Below are 16796 nucleotides of genomic sequence, written 5' to 3'. Positions count from 1 at the left end.
TATGTACAAAAAATAAACTAAAATGTGGCCAAACAATAAATAATATTTGCGAAATGGCCACAAGGATTTAACAAAGTGATTGCAAAGATACAAAAGTATTTAAATTATAATGCGTAAATGAATTTGAATGGGCATTGATGAATAAATACTTTGACAAATCTTTTCATTTATATTTCTGTGACACTCATACCATTTGTTTTTATTTGGCTTTGAGTACCGATGACCCAGAATTCAATTGAAGCAATAATTGCGAACATAAATCAATTCTGGGCATTTAAAAATGATTAAAATATTGCACAATATCTTTGGCCAAAAAAAGAGTCGAACTAATTGGTCCACCTGCCAGTTGTCAAGTCATAAAACAAAGTAAAACGTGGCTATATTGAATAAATATAAAATATATAAATAAAATATGGTCGAAAAGTGAGCACAGGTGCATATTACCAATATATATAAAGCAACCATGCGCAAAATAAACCAAAAGGTTTCCAAATTTTCCGGTATCTGTGTGAGAAATACACCAACACAAATCAAGATCCGGTCCTGGCGACTGATATAAGCAAATAAAACAAGAATTATTGCCTATTTTTTGGCACAGTGAATTGCATAGCAGCCGCTTTCGATTTATTCATATTTGAGCCAAATGGAAGAGCAACAAATTTAGGGTCAAAATTGTTTTCTATTTTTTGCATACTGTAAACATCGTATTGATGGACACCGTTTCTGATTTGTTGATTGTGTCAATTTAAAATGGCGCAGAAAATATTTTCCCAATTCTATTGATTGTTATGTGGGGCATATGTTTTTTGTTGCGGTACAGAGGCCATTTACTTTTTTATTCTGGTTTTATTGATTCGCCACTCAACCGAAACGAATAGATATGCAGGAACATTTATTAGGACATGTTTGAATATATCTGAACAAAATTCAATTTAATGGCTTATCTTCATCATTGACTGACTTAATTACATTTTTGGTATAATGCGGTCATTATGCCTAATGTCACTTGTAAACCAATTACACCTGATAGTATCAACATTATCATAATTCCGCTTTGGGCGTGACAATGAAAATTACCCAAATTGTTCACTATATCAGCTTTAAAAATTAGTTTGGAAATTATTTATCGATGTTTATTCTTTGAAACATATATGTGTACATATTCAATCAGAATCAGATCAAAGCTGTTATGTTACATGTTTCCTGCCATCACATTAATATCCAAAAATTTAATTAAAAATGAACTTTGCTAATTAACTGTCTGCCAACTAACGATATCAATTACAGCAGAATAATCAATATGTTTTATGGCAATTATGCCACTCAAATTGAATTCATAACCGAACGTTGGATTGTCACTTCCGTTTCCGTTCTATTAACACACATTTCCGGCGCATTCATATTCAAGCATGTGCAAGTTCGAAACCCACAAAAATCTATGTTCAATACTTTTGGTTTTTTTTTTTTAGTTTCTACCCCTCTTATTTTGTTGTTCGTGCGGCTGCAATATAAAAGAAAGAATAAAACGAATTTCAGCTGGCGAAAAACTCTGTAAATTAGTATGTGATATTTCGGATAGTTTGCCCTTTGGCCAAGCCAAACCGGAAACGAAAGCTGCACCGGGGAAATGGGGGAAAAGTGGGAGAAAGGAGGAAGTGGGACAGTTGGATGCAACATGACGACGGTCAGACCAATTCGACCGCAACAAAACCAAAACGCAAAAGCAAAGCGCAAACTCCAATTGCAACTAATTTCTGTTTTATGGCCCCCTCGCACAAGCACACACGCACTCACTCACACATACGTGCCTTCATCACAAACACAGATACACTCACACACTCATAAGGGGAAAACTTTTGTTTGCAACGTTTGCCGCATTGGCCGCGTGGTTGGATTTTCGATACGCTTTCAATTTCCTTGCGGGCTCAGTTCCCAGCAGCGAAAACCAAAATGCTCAATGAATCCGAACAAACGAACTAAAAAAGAGCAAATAACATATTCGATATCTGGTCTTGTGTGCGGAATGAATGAAGTTTGGGGATTTTTGGTTTGCCATTAAAAGGAATTTAAAGCCAAAAATGGTCAAAGCATTCATAAAAATTTCCAATTAAATGCTTCAATGATTCAAAAGTTCCATAGAAATATATCAATATAAACCTTTTTACTTATTACTACCTTGAGACTATATTTTTTTCGTCACAAGTGTAACTTACACTTTATCACATCAAAAATAAATTATCTGATTGAATTGAAGTGCTGATAATTTAATCCAATAAGCAGGCCATAAATCTATCCTAATGTTTTGATGATAAATAAATTAATTTTATCATCACTTTATTAAAATCCTCTAAAGTATCCTTTATATTTTTCCATTCTAATTTAATTTGAACTGTTTTGCTATGATAAATGTGGCACATCATATTTCAGTTGTAAAGTGAAGACCATAAACTATGGCAAATGAAGAACACGAGCACATTAATTAGATACTATATATAGTGAAAGAATCCGTCCTTCTGCATCCAACTGTTTCCGTCTCGCTCTCCTCCGGCGGTATCTTCCGTCTCACTCGCCGCAATGCGTCAGTAAACGAGCGATTAAGTGAATGATGCAGAGCTACGGCAACACTCGGCGTATAATTAATTTTAAATGAGAACGGCACTACCACGTCCTGTCACATCCGTCTACCCCGCTGACCCCCTAGATCCTGCTGCCCCATATGGGGCTGCCTTGTTGTCCTGTTTATCCCACATATCCTTAACTGTCCAACGCTGATGTGTGCTTTGTCTGCCCATCTCTCTCGCCCTCCAGACGCCGACAGTTTTATAAATTTGCCATTTGTTTTATTTGCAACATTTTCGCATTCCCATATTTATTGTTTAATTACATGGCAAGCTTTAAAATGAATTACCCACTATTTTCAGAGTGTCCCACTAAGACCAGTAATTAACTTTGTTGGGTAATCGTTCGGCGGAAATAAAAAGGTAATTATTTTGGGTCAACTTACAAATTCCCAGTTATTGGAAATAAAATAAAATCAACTGAGCTGACAGACAGGGTCACAACATGTTAAGTCCATTAAATAATTTTCAAATATTATTACTGCAGCATTACAAGGCTGAGTGATTTAATTTCATTTACAAAAGGTATGCTTCATAGAAAGTATAATTTGCTTTATGCATTTTAAACATTTACGCTCAATTTTCTACAGACCTACAACTCACATTATTATAATTACGTACAAATATAAATAAACTTTTCTATTTCCATATCCAAAATTAGAATCTCTAAACTATATTTCACAGGTTGAATTTCATCAAATCATATTTTGTTTCAAATTGATTTTCCTGCAACTAATAAACCTGGCTATTTTTGAGTACTACACTAGTAAAACCAATTGTGCTTGCACTTCAAAGCATTTTCGCAGTGGCTTGAATGTTTTTCATATTTTACATTTTGGCAACCCCTTGACCTGTTCCAAAATAAATGTGTGTGTAACGACCAAAAAGCCTTTTTGACTATTTTCGTCAGCATGTAAATATTATTTTTATACTTTGCCATGCTGGGAACAAGCACACACTCACTCCCCCTCCACGTCGCGCCCATGTCAAAAAAGTTTACACTGTGCAAAGAGTTGGGGCAACACAAGCACGCACACTTTGGGGTTGCCTGTTTATTCAATCAACAACTGGGGATGGGATGGGTTCTACTTTTTTTTGGGGTGTGAGGGGCCGGGACTCAATGCCACAATGCAGAAGGACATGACAAACGCAAGATGACAGTTGCCATGTTGAAAAGTGTCACAGCTACACACACTCACTCTGAGGTTATCTGTCCATGCAGGAGGTTTTGCATTTGTCCCCACGCCACAGTGAGTGCAAAGTTTTTCTACTATTTAAATCATGACAGTTTATCTAGGCAAAAAAAAAATACACCCCACTCCACTCGGACTTCATCTCCGTGCGACGGAAGCCGCAACAGTTGCCACACCTTCTTGTACAACACCCATACCATCCGAGGAGACAATCCCCATCTCCTCCAAAAACCACAGAAATTCTCTCGCTGTTTTTGGCATCTTGTCAAGTTCCCGTCAGTTGGCCGCAATTTTCATGTTTCTTTTCTGCTTCCCAGCCTGTTTCCTTTTCATTTTACCTAAAACTTTGCCATTTCCATTGCGTGAGAGGCGATAATATAACATTTCTTTTAGGTCTCCTCCTCCACCATTTACTAAGAGCTTATGAACGCGAAATTCGTTAAGTTTCCCGAAATCAACAGGAAAATCAAAAATAATTAAGTGTATTAAGTTTTGGCGGGGGGGAAATCAAAAGAAAATGTTAATTTTCTGTATCAGACTGATTGACTCAGCGCCAGAGATCGTAAATTAACGCCCTATGTAAATGACTCGAATACTATATAAACGCAGGTAAACTTTCTTTCACACCTGCGACCCCATCAACCTGATAGAGTCTAAGGCCAACTGAAGGCCAAAAATGAATGCGCAACTTGGCTAATCAAATTAGCGGCTGTTGTGATTTATAGACCGCACCCTCGAATTTCCAGAGAGCTAACTTTTAATTTATGCAACTTAATTGAAATGCCGTAAAAAATCGGGTAAAACGAAGGCGAAAACGGGTAACTAAATTTATGCGTCCTTCATCCTTTTATTGGGTTAGTTTGCCCAACTAGGATTTCCAGGGTAACTAAAGGTGGTTATAAGTTTAAGGAAAACGAAGATTACTTAAATAAAAGAATATTAGATTATTAAAATACAGAATTTGATAGCTATATTTTGACATATTTGATACATTTTATAACTCTGGCTTCTGTAAAAATAAAAGTTTAATTTGTAAAACCTTTTTTGGGGTTAACTTTATTTATAATTTAATAAACATCATTCAAATAAGTTACTGTATTAAATAGTTTTTTATAATTTAAATGAGGTTTTGTTTTCACGACTCCGCCACTATGTCTTTAAATTCTTAAATCCTACTTTGGGGTAACGTTATTCATAATTTAATGAATATCGATACTGTATTTAATAGCGTAATGTATAAATTGTACCTCTGATTTTCCTAAATTAAGGAAACTATTTTTGGGTATCAACTGTACGACTACGACACTCCAACTTTCTCTTTGATGCGTGCCAGCAACCTTCGTGCGGTGTGTCGTGTTAATGAACTTGGCTATGAGGGGCGAAATCGATTAGCCAAAATGCCCTCTCGCGACTAGTTGAAACTTCCCTCTGCAATCATTCGCTTGATGTTTCGAATTAATTAAAAATCTGTCAGGAGCAGCGAGAGCGCGGAACCGAAGCCAAAAACAGGGTACATAGGTGCGCAAGTTGGGCAAATTACATACATTAAGTATACGCATTGTGTACAAGATAATTCTGATGCCGGAAATTACCAGGTGAGTCAACAATTCCTCTCATTTTTTCTGGTTTCCTCTTGGAGGGGTTACCATTTTTTTTTTTGTTTCTGTATGTTTTCTGTATGTTCGCGTATCAAGGCAACCTTTTTGAAACGCATAACAATAACGAAAATTTGAAAGAGATAAAAGACTTGAACGTGGGCCGGAAAACGGAAATGATTATTTCAGCTCCTCCGCCATCTTCCTTTCCGAAAATGGCCGATGAGGGGGCGGGGCCAAGGGGGCGTTAGCGTCGGCCATTGTTGTCATTTCGCCATTGTTCCATTACTGAATTTTGTGCCGCTGATGCTGCTGCAATTTCATTTGGCCCGGTCTTTTTCTTTCTTGGCCGTTATCAGTGACAAACGGCCGGGTTCAGGTCGTAAACGGGGGGCGGGGAGATTGGTGTTTCGGTTCAGTTCGCGGCGGACAGGCACACAATTTACACATTTAAAATTCAAATAAAGTCATTTGCATGCAGACGAAATGAGCGGCTCGGCCATCTGGACACTGTCGCAACATATGCGACGCCGTCTGACCTTTGAACTCGGCCACTCGACCACTCGGCCCTCGCCCCAGTGTTTTTTGTTTTTGTACATTTGTCATCATTAGTGACCCGACCTGGCGGCTGGCCCCCAAAAACAAAAAAAGCGAGCCCAAAACATAAAGGTAGAACAGCGAAAACCCCGTGGCAAGTGGCTAAATGAAGCGACAGCCAGAACTGGCTTAGCAAAGTGGATTTTCTGTGGGGATTAGGTGGGGAACCCCAAGGAGAAGGTGTCATATTTATGCAGAAAAGTTACAGGAGTTCCTGACAAATTTTTATAATATTTTGATACCTCTGAGTGCTCGTATTTCAAGTTCTTTAAACAATTTGCTCTTACTTTAATTACTACGCAGAACCAAAAAGAAATATTTTATCTTTTAATATTGATCTGCTACTGGCACTAAGCTGTCTGTTCCATGTTTTGACAGGCTTGCCAGGCAATTTCAGAGTCCGCCACTAATCCAGACAAACTCGGCTTAATTACTTACAAGCAAATTGAAACCATAAATAAATAAAATGCGTTGAAACGAAAACTTCAACGGTCGAGGGAAAAATATATATATATATATGGGCCAAAGCGGTGAAGAGAAGGCCATCTAATACCCATATTGATAACTTAAGCCAGATGATTTACGGCCCGGTCAATCAACAAGGAGCAGCGAATACGTCCTTAGTCCCCTGGCTAAGTCCTATCGATTTGACTTTTGATTGATATTTGTATTGGGCTTACCGGGGGTATTTGACTGGGGGTTGCGTACAGGTTGTCGGGTTTATGGCATAAATCCCTTAAATGAAGTTAGAAAGTTGCCGCTACGGCTTAAGCGTATCAATTTTAATAAATTTCCGCATGTTCCGCCATTAATTTCAGTTAATTTGCCATTTTTCATGCTTTGCCACACGACACATTCGGCACGCTACTGCCATTCTGCCATTCTGCAAGGACCTTTGCATATAGGACCGCCCGTTCATCAATGACACACGGCGAAGAGGGCCCGTAAATATCCTCGGAGGCAGCCAATATGTTTACACGCACAGGGGGCTTTGGCTTTGGCCAGGAGATTTCCGCTTCCGCTGGCAGCCTGCTCAATGGATCATAAATTTCGCAATGCAACGTAATTCTTTGCCAGGTTGAGGCTTTCCCAAAAACCAGACGAAGGAGAGGATAGTGGGGGACTTGGGGCAGCTACAAGTTGGCCATTTGTTGGCGCTTTGGCTAATAGTTGGCAAAAGTTTTGCCCCATTCCGGGCCGAGATGAAGGACATCACGACTGGTGGAATAAATATTGAAATTGCCAGAAAAGAAAACTTTCAAGGCACTCTCTCAATATGCTACAAAGCAAAACTTTTTCAAGACGGACGGCACTTGCTATTTTGAAGTTTCTGCGCTCGGCCAGAGGAGCTAATTTTCCCCGCCGGTTAATTATTCAAATGGAGAAGTAATCTCCCATTTTATGGCAGTCTCACGGAGTTATGCTTTTTGGGTTCGATTGGGAAAAGAGTTTTTAGGAGGATTTCACCCTTATTTGCCTTAGATATTCCTGAATAAAGGCTTTGACCTCAGTGCTCGATGTTCTGTTTTCGGTGCTTAACATTGAAGTGGTTTCCTCGGCAATTGTTTCACAAATGAATGGAGGCTGAACTTTTTGTGGTCCTTGGCCATTGACCAGCTGCTGCCCTATTGATTTTATTCCCTTTATGTTCGGCTCTTACCTGCCTCGGATTATGAATGGCTCTTTGGCCGGAACTTAATGGAGATCAAGCCAAATTGTATGCTGAGCCAATCAATTGGTGGGTAGAAAACCTAATTATTCAGCAAGGTATTTTCATCCTTTGTTCTTACATAGATTGCAGATAAGAGATTATATTTAATAAAATATATTAATTATTTTACCTGTAATCACTTAATCACATTTACCTACCCACTGCAAATGCAATTTTTCGCCTGCCCATTACAAAAAGCTAACATTCATGAAGCAAACAATATTGTTGAGGTGTCACAAACAACCAGCGGCGTTTACAGAAATACCAAAAACTCTGAAAATAAACGAAATGAGACATGGCCGAAAAATTATGCGCAGGAAAATATTTTGATAGAGGCATTAAAAGCAGCTCAGTGCCACCGGGATAAACCATTGAAATGTGTAGAGCAAAAAGTGAAATCGAAACGCCTGAGGGCATATAAAATGCACACAACTCGCGCCGGCAAACACACTCGTTTATCATACGAATTATTCAATTGAAGCAAAAGCAACCGCTGCATTTGGCAGCTGAGGGGATTTTTCACGTGGCTCTTTTTCCTTTTTCCTTATATATTTTTTTTTGGCCAACAGGCCCTTGATCTTTCGGCGGCTTGCCAAATGTGGAAAACCCGATAATGACGCGGATGATGAACGCCTGCCACGGCCACATTCGCATCAGCACTCGGTTTCGCATCCGAGTGGCCTTGGCGGTGATTTAACTGCTCACGGACCGAGTGAAATATAAAATCAACTTCAACTTGGATAGCTGCGAAGGGCGGGTATCGAATGTGGGCATGGGAAAATCCATTGACCAATCCACTACGAAAAAACCTCGGGTGTAATTAATGTTGAATGAAGTGGCACTGAGTCCTTTTATGGGTTCGCAAATCTAACAGGTCGGCTTCAGTTTCGACTTGACAGGTGCTCATTGTGGGTTAACAGCATTTTTATAATAAAATGGAAAAATACATTTTTAAATACATAAGTCCTTTTTAAGCATCAACATTTAAAAATCGGTGAAGGTCGCATAGCATGCACAAACGGCTTCAATACAATCGGGCTTACTTATATTTTATATTTAAAATTTATAAATAATTAATCCCAAATTATACTCATGATATTATAACTAGACTTATTCGAAATTCAATAAATTATGAATTAATGAAAATTTAATTTACTACTATTTAACCATTTTATTTATTTTTAGTCCAGCTTTCTTAAACCAAATCTAAAACTTAAGTTTGAAATATGTAGTCGAAGAAACAAAATATTGTGTGTTGAGTAAGGGTACTAAAACTATAGTTCGCTTAAAATGGGATAGTAAGATTACATTTTCAAATAATGTAACTTTGACTTTATCACTTACAATATCTCCAGTAACAATATTATATTGGTTTTTTAACCTCTACTAGGAATACTTAGACGTAATGCCTGAAGGTTCTATCATACCCTTCGAATTGCCCCGAATTGACCGCAGCCGCAATCAATTTTGCCCTCTTCTCGCTTTTTTTCGCACTTGCGGTTTCTAATTAAGTGTTGCAGATACTCGGAAAATGCAATTTGCACACACACACACACACACACACCAACTTTCTCACTGGGTGCGGCGTCCCCATCGCCAGATGGCGCTAATGAACTTCCGCTGTCAAATGAAACGCTTACCATGCAAATCGCGCCATTTTCAATAATTGAAGACGCCTGCCACCGCATTGTTATTATCATTTTCATTTTGTGCTTCCGCCACTCGACTGTTTCACTTTTCCTTGGCTCATTCGTATTTTTTTGACATTTTCTTTTTTGTACGGGGAGTTCCGCACATGATTCACATCCGTTTAACGTCATTTTCTTCTCGATGGCCCCAGAAAGTAGGCAACACTTTTTTCGTTTTTTTCGCCTGCGTTGTCGTTCATTTGCTGCTTCTTTCAGTTGGCGCCGCCAAATTGCTCGCATTTAAATGCAAAAATTGTCGGCACGTCTAGGTGTTCATGATGTCCCACCTGCCCGAACACCTTTGCCCCCTCTACCACCCCCCCTTTCTCTGTTACCCCCTGTTTTCCACCTGAAAATTTACTACTGCGCGTGCGTTTTCATTTGCTTTTACTGTCTTCGCTCTATCTTTCATTTCGCTCTGGGTTTTTATTTTTTTGGATTTTATTTATTTGCCCAAGATTTATGTCACATGCAGGAAGACAGGGCCTGTCGTAATATTTTCGCACGAACACACACGCACACACACGCACACACCTGTGGGTCACATACGCAGCCGAAAGGTGTGTGTGTGCGTGCGCGTTATGAATATGTATGTGTTCATTATGTGGAAAGGGGTGGCGGTGTGGAATTTTTCTGTTTTTTGCAACTGCGGAAATGTTCCACAACTTTGGACTGGAATATGAATTATATTTTAATCATCCAGCCAGCCTCGGTCGATGTTTCCGCATTTGCATTGTAAAGGACTGAACGAGGGACCGGAGATCTAAGTTCTTGAGTTTATTGAACCCAGCGGTTGATGACACCATTTATTCGAGGGGGTCAAACCATAAATTGGTAATTTAACTAAGGGATTTGTGTTTTTATGTATACTATAAATCCAGCTCTAGAAAATGTCTTAGAATAATTATAGCCCAGGACTCGATAACACCATTTATTTAGGGTGGTCAAACCATACAATGGTTATTCAAATAAAGGGTTTGAGTTAAATAATAATACTCTAAATCCAGGCCTGGAAACTGTCTTAAAAACAATTTTACCCTGGCAAATTAGTAATATTTTAAATGGTTGATGATTTAGTTTGGCAAAATATATTACTGAAAATGTTAAATAACTTATGTTCATAAAAAGTTATACAAATATATTAAATTTTCATATTTTGTAAGCTTAGGAAATATCTTTGTAGGACGTCAATATTTACCCAAAACATAACAAAATTTATGAACAAACTCCGTAGTAAAATATTTATTATATAAGTACTTCATGAATAAACATGCAAAGCAGCTACTCAAATAAAATATTTTCAAACAAATGACCAAATGCCAACATTCCCTGATAATCAACATTTTCAGCGACAATTTAAATATGGCTGGCATCAAAGTACGTTAATGAATTGCAGGTAATGACAAAAGGTTATGCATATAGAAAATGCCATAAAATTCGGCAAATGAAATGTTGAAATTGGAAAATTTACGGCAAACTGCACTTGCAAATTGTGAATTGCCAGTGGTCAGGGCTCAATTGGCTGGCCCGCAGTGAAGTGCTTTGAGCCCGGGTTCATTTGGCAGCGGGCCCTGTCACATTTTCAGCGCATTTCCCCCCCAAGTCCGCTTGTGTTTTGCGTTACGGCCGATTTAATCTGCCGTCGGAGCCCTAACAACATGGCCAACAATTAAGCCGTGCGTGCAAATTCAGTGCAAATTTCCTATTTATCGGTGCTACTATTGCCAGCCATTGTTGCCTGGCAAAAAGGCTCGATGCTCTGGGTCTTTTTCGAACCGCAGGCGCTCATTTTAGACCCAAAAACGACTCCCGGGTGCCATTGAGAGGCCCTGACAACCGAAAGTATGGAGCCGATACCCCTCCAACGGATTCAGTGATTAACTGCCTCGATTTCAATGCTTTTCGATCGCCATAGCTTTTAATTCAAAAACACCAGAGTGCTAATTTGTTCCCGGAATTTCGGTAGCAATATGGTCTAATTAGTGAGTCCGACAAAGTGGCACAAATTTTGCATCTACGAGTATGTGGGTCATTGGCTTCGGACGCACCCTTAATCTCTTCCATTTCCTGATTGAAATCGAATGGCAAACAGGGGCGAACTTAATGAAATGTCAGCACTAAACTAGCAGCAAACTGGCAGAAGGCAACATGTGAGCAGGAAAAGCGCATTTGCCCAGTGAAGCAGAAGAAAATCTCCGCAAAGAAAAGCGGCAAGAAGTGCTGAATGAACAGAAGTGCAAAGCGTTTTCCTAGGGTTTTTGTGCTTATGAATAGCTCACCTGTTGTATAAATTTCCCAGCATGTAGACGAGAGAATCTTAATGAATTGAGCATGTTTATGTTGTGCATACCCACAAAAATATAAGATGCATTCAAGTATTATAAAGGAATATCATATACATTCGAACCATTTATCCTGTTGGCATCAGATGTTTATCAATATATCATTACTTGCCATAACGGAAATTATTACCTATGGAAATATTCTTCAGCCATATATCAATAAGTTATTTTAGGTATTCGATGTGACAGCATATGAGCCATAAATCACCAGGAAAAGCCCACAAAACAAATTGTAACTACCTTATTGGACGGTAATGATAGCATCCGGAGATATCGATACCCCAAATATCCGGCTAATTGCATTGAGTTTAACTTTTCACTCACTGCTAATGAAGCTTTTGGCTGCACTCCAATTACCAAATAAACAAAATGTAATTAGCAAATCATGGCCATAAAAACCTGTCGTTCATAGCATACACAAAAATAAAACTTTTCCTAAAAAGTTTTCAAATAATTTGCATTCTGTGTGCTGGGATTGTGGGTTAATATTACAAAACAAAAACCAGAGTTTCGGACCATTTTTGCCATTAACAACTCTGTGCAGTTGGCAAAGCTATTTTTTTGGTTTCATATTTTGATTGGGTAATGGATGTGATATAGTATCAAAAAATTCAAAGATAATTTAGTAATTTTAAAAAAAACGAAACTAAATACCTTGCCTTACTTTAAACCTTGTAAACATTGCCAATCATTAGTTCACTTCCGTTAAGCCCTAACCAACTTCTCAACAAGCTGACCTATCTGGCATCGCAAATTGCAGCTCATCTTCGTTGTTGGCCATGGCTCACTGACTTTTAAACCAATATGTAAAGGAAAATACAAATAAAAATAAAGTAACGAAGTTGTTACAAACAGTACAAACAAGTGAACAATAAAACCACTTAAAAAGCAAGCAGCAGAAAATTTCTCTCAACCCTCAGAGTCCCAGACACCCACATATAAAAACTAACACGCAGAACAGTGAAAGCAGAAGAAATGGCAGGATCCGGAGGAGTAGTTACAGCAACAAGCAGGAGTAGTCGGAGTGTCTGTCCCATATAAAAAGCAAAATAATTGGCGTGTCAGACATTTTGTTACGCCCAATTTAAGTGCTTCCATGTTGGATCCGAAAAAAAATAGAAATTCGGTTTCGAGAAGTGCGAACCTTAACCCAATCTCCTCCAAATGAAAGACCACAAATGTAAATGGAAAATTTAATTGAATTTAAAAATATTCCAACGAATCACTTGTTAAGGTTGTTTTAGAACTACGGTTTCCGGTTGATGATTTGAATGGTATACCTTTATAGGAATCTTTATAGTAATTTGCAATAGAATATCTAGCGGATAATCCACCGGAATCGGTTTCAGAATCTGCGCGGATATATCTAGCAGAATCTGTTTCAGAATCTGTGACGAAATATCTAGAGGAATCCGTTTCAGAACCTGTGCCGGCATATCTAGTGGAATCTGTTTTAGAATCTGTGCCGGCATATGCAGCAGAATCTGTTTTAGAATCTGCGAGGACATATCCTACGGAATCTAAAGCGCTTTTCCGAGATGATTTATTATATTTTGCAAATGTTTCCTGGCAGGAGTCTGTAGAAAATTCTTCAGTGGTATCCGTAGAGAATTCATCAGACGTTTCCATGGAAGAATCCGAAAAAAAGACCGATTCATTAACATTTTTAAAACTGACTTTCGATTTCTTTTTAAAAATTCCTTCTTCATCCGTATCAATACCAATATATCCAGGAGACGGCATAAAATCATCTTCTTTCGTATATTTAGATTCTTTGGAAGCGGTCAACGTAGAGGTTTCGCCAGGTTCACTGTCAGGATCATAGACTGAATCACTATCAGATGACTCAGAATCATCATAAAAATAATCATGTTTCAAAACATCCACGGGGGATTTGCCTCCAGAATACTCTGATGTAGAAGGTTCGTGGCTAGTCTTTCTTAGCCGAGCCAGAAAAGCATCAGGGGATTTTCGAATACACCTCAAATAGTAGAGAAATACTTCAATATTTATATCGCAGCAGCCGTTTCTTTCGAGGCAAATTCCATAAGGACACAAGGGGTCGCGTATCCAATTGCGAGTTTTCCATTTATAGCAGTTTGAATTTCGAGGACTCATATATCTTTCGTGCTTTGTCAGCATTCCATGAAAAATCAAGGGACAAATCTGATCCGCAAGATGTGGCCGCAAATTCTTGAGATTGCTCCCACACCGAAGAAGAAATGCATTTGGCATCATATGGAACCTTACCAAGCACATGACACGATAGATGTATATTTTACGTCTTTGATAGTTGAACTCAAGCCATAGTAGAGCTGCATAAAAGACCTGTAAGCCGGATCAAATTTGGTAAGTAAGCTGTTTGTAAGAAAATGTAATACTTGAGTAAAGAGTCTTACCTCGATCTCGGATTGCACAGCCAAGCTATCGGAGCGGAGCAGATCGCACAAGCTGCAGACATCCAACCTCAGATACCCCTTCGTGCAGACCAGAGCCAGGAAGGCCTTTCCCGCCCTGGCCAACATCATATCGGCCATGGCCTTAATGCCCCTGCGTTTGGCCTCCCAAAAGCACGCGAAGGCCTTCAGATCTGAGAAATGCCGGTGGTCGTCCAGGCGCTGGAAAAGGCTTCTGGCCAAGGATGCGCACTTCAGCACCTCTGTGGCCACTAGAAGATCCAACAACAGGCTACGGGGACAGTAGATCTGATCACTGATCATCCAGCCGTAGGCCATTTCAAAGCACTCGTTGTTTATCACACCATTGGGAAATCTGACCAAATCACCCCGCTTGAGGTTATTGCTAAAAAGCCGGCAGTAGATGCGGAGTATCAGGACTTGGCACTTGTAGACCGTATTGCCAATTATCACATGGGCATGAGGACCTATATTTTTCTCCAGGACGAGCTGTAGTCTTTTGATTAGCGGCACCTTTCGCTGAAATACCACGTGGCTGAAACGCAGGTGCGCCATATGATTTTTAAACACATCGTACATATAATAAGACTCGTAGGGCTTGCTTTTCTTCACTTCCTTCCTCCTCTTAACCCTTTTTTGACCAATTGGTTTGTAGTTCATGATGACAAATATTAAGTTTTTTTTCAAAATATACAAATATACATATGTAGCTGATATACTAAAAAGTGTTAGGCAGGTGATGATTGAACATATTTTAAAAGCTTACGCTGATAAAAAAATGAACTCTTGAAAAGAACACTGCCCATTAAATTGATTAAGTGGAAATCATTATGTTAATATGTAAATTAAATTTTTTTTATAAATATTAAACGGTTTGATGTCTATAAGCCAACAATGACAGCACAAATTGAAATCGAATTGATTAAGTGGCCACCCGTTTTCGCAAATATTTTTATGAATATTTTAATAATTTTATTGTCAAGCCATTAATATTGATAGGCGAGTCTAAAGAATTCTTACAAATTAATCAAGTGCATTCGTCTGGCATACTGACAATGTCCTCGCATCCATTTCCCCTCACTAAATGCTGCCGTGTGGTTGCTGGTCGATCGAATTAAAATTCATTAATTTGCCGTAATATAATTGCATTAATTAAATACAAAATCGGTCGATTGGTGAGTTGCAGCATTTAAATGTTAATAGTCATTCGATGAGGAGTAATAAATGCAAGTCAGCCGAACAACAAAACCCCGATGTAAATCACCATTCTGGCATGCTTAATTTAATCAGCAGTTCAAACGCAATCAATCTTGTATTTAAATAAAAGAAAAAACGCACACCAAGCTGAAAATACTTGTGATTATTTTACTTTCAGAATAATCTTTATGGCCCGAATGGTGTTTATCAAATTTTGAAGAGCCGAAACTGTTTCAAATATTTCCCTAAACCCCATTTAACCTCGTTCAAAAACAAACTAGCAGCTAGCTAAGAACCGCTTTGCATGTCTCCACAACATTTAGCAGACCCCGGCATATAATTACACACACACACACACTCGTACGAAAACACAATATGTCGCTGCAACTCTGCGCACTTCCGCTTAAAACCTTTTACTTCCGGCTGGCAGGACTCGAAAAAAGTACACAACTAGCCCGAAATAGCCAAACTTTATCCGCACATTGCATGTGCCACGCAAATGCAAATTTCATATACCATACCTACTAGCATTCCTTTTTCGTAAGGCTCTTCGCGATTTAAATTTTATAATATTAAATGCTCGGAAAGTGTGCCACACAGATACTAAAGCCGACTGCCTCGGCTGGGGATCGTGGCATTCAGGGGGCATTATCGCCATGTAAGTTATGGCGTCAAAAAGCAATCAATTTTTAATTTTGCGTTTAATTAAAAATGCAGCCGGGGCGCAATTAAAATTATCGCCTGCATTAAACATACGGCGTAGTCAAGAGCAACGATAAAGCTTCGATTTGGGTGTTGGCCAGCTCGAAAGTTAGTCGGCGCTTAAATGACAGTAACCAAAATCTGGTTTTGTTGCAATCAATCATGGCCGGGACGCGGGGCGGTGGGTGGTGGTTTGGTTTCGGGTTGGTGGGTCGTTGGGTCGGCGGGTCAGGGGTCGCTGTGTCGTTGCTGCTCGCTCAGCATCATCGGTAATTGGAAATAGGTGGCGTCGTCATCGTGATTGCGCGGTCATCCTGTCCGCAGCAACATAGACACGACCTGACACTCACTACTGATACAGCACTATTTACATTGCGGTAAAAATAGTAGCAATATCACTAACAAATGTTACAAAAAGTAGGTAATAAGTTCAGAAAGCAAGAATTTTTGGTAACTCTTAAAATATAGAATGGAAGCTGTACAGTATCTAAAAATAATCTTTTCAGAAATTATACAAATTAGAGGCATTGTTTTTAATATTAAAATAAAATAATATTTGGTAAATTCAAAACAAACCTAAAATTATACATTAACATATAACATAAAAATATTTAAATTAACTTGGATATGGGGTTCATTTTCATTCATTTCATTTCAATATATATGGATATGGGTCTCTATAAACTTCAATCTTTGATTTAATTAAATCAATTTAAAATTATACATAAAGACATAA

General features: G+C 38.6%; 3 protein-coding genes across 13 annotated transcripts in view; 2 read left to right on the top strand and 1 right to left on the bottom strand.

Annotated features, from left to right (window-relative positions):
• Positions 1–16796, top strand: part of RpS4 (ribosomal protein S4) — a 224377-nt gene that overhangs the window by 100958 nt on the left and 106623 nt on the right. The window contains exon 1 of one of the 5 annotated variants that reach the window (XM_065864424.2): positions 2769–2778. The exons of 3 other annotated variants lie outside the window; for them this stretch is intronic. The gene's annotated coding sequence lies outside the window, so the exon portion shown is untranslated. Of the gene's footprint in view, positions 1–2768; positions 2779–14574; positions 14585–16796 lie in introns of those variants that run through there. One more of the 5 variants, XM_070996973.1, reaches the window with a different exon arrangement.
• The window catches only part of RpS12 (ribosomal protein S12), a 253421-nt gene that overhangs the window by 152586 nt on the left and 84039 nt on the right, over positions 1–16796 (top strand). Inside the window, exon 1 of one of the 7 annotated variants that reach the window (XM_070996980.1) lies at positions 2769–2778. The exons of 5 other annotated variants lie outside the window; for them this stretch is intronic. The gene's annotated coding sequence lies outside the window, so the exon portion shown is untranslated. Of the gene's footprint in view, positions 1–2768; positions 2779–14574; positions 14585–16796 lie in introns of those variants that run through there. One more of the 7 variants, XM_070996978.1, reaches the window with a different exon arrangement.
• Positions 12930–14928, bottom strand: LOC108014515 (uncharacterized). The gene is made up of 2 exons (XM_017080652.4): positions 14144–14928; positions 12930–14072 (listed from the first exon to the last, which is right to left on the bottom strand). The coding sequence occupies exons 1-2, from the start codon at positions 14819–14821 to the stop codon at positions 12948–12950; spliced, it is 1803 nt and encodes a 600-aa protein (XP_016936141.4). The 5' UTR covers positions 14822–14928; the 3' UTR covers positions 12930–12947.

Source organism: Drosophila suzukii, chromosome 3 (assembly GCF_043229965.1).
Source record: "Drosophila suzukii chromosome 3, CBGP_Dsuzu_IsoJpt1.0, whole genome shotgun sequence".
NCBI classification, from domain to species: Eukaryota; Metazoa; Arthropoda; class Insecta; order Diptera; family Drosophilidae; genus Drosophila; species Drosophila suzukii.
Note: the sequence above shows the minus strand (reverse complement) of the source record. Positions and strands in the feature narration are given on the sequence as shown.

Coding starts and splice junctions, on each gene's coding strand:
- LOC108014515 (XM_017080652.4), bottom strand. CDS start 14,821: ATGAACTACAAACCAATTGGTCAAAAAAGGGTTAAGAGGAGGAAGGAA. Junction 14,073..14,143: donor CTGTGCAATCCGAGATCGAG/GTAAGACTCTTT, acceptor TCCGGCTTACAG/GTCTTTTATGCAGCTCTACT.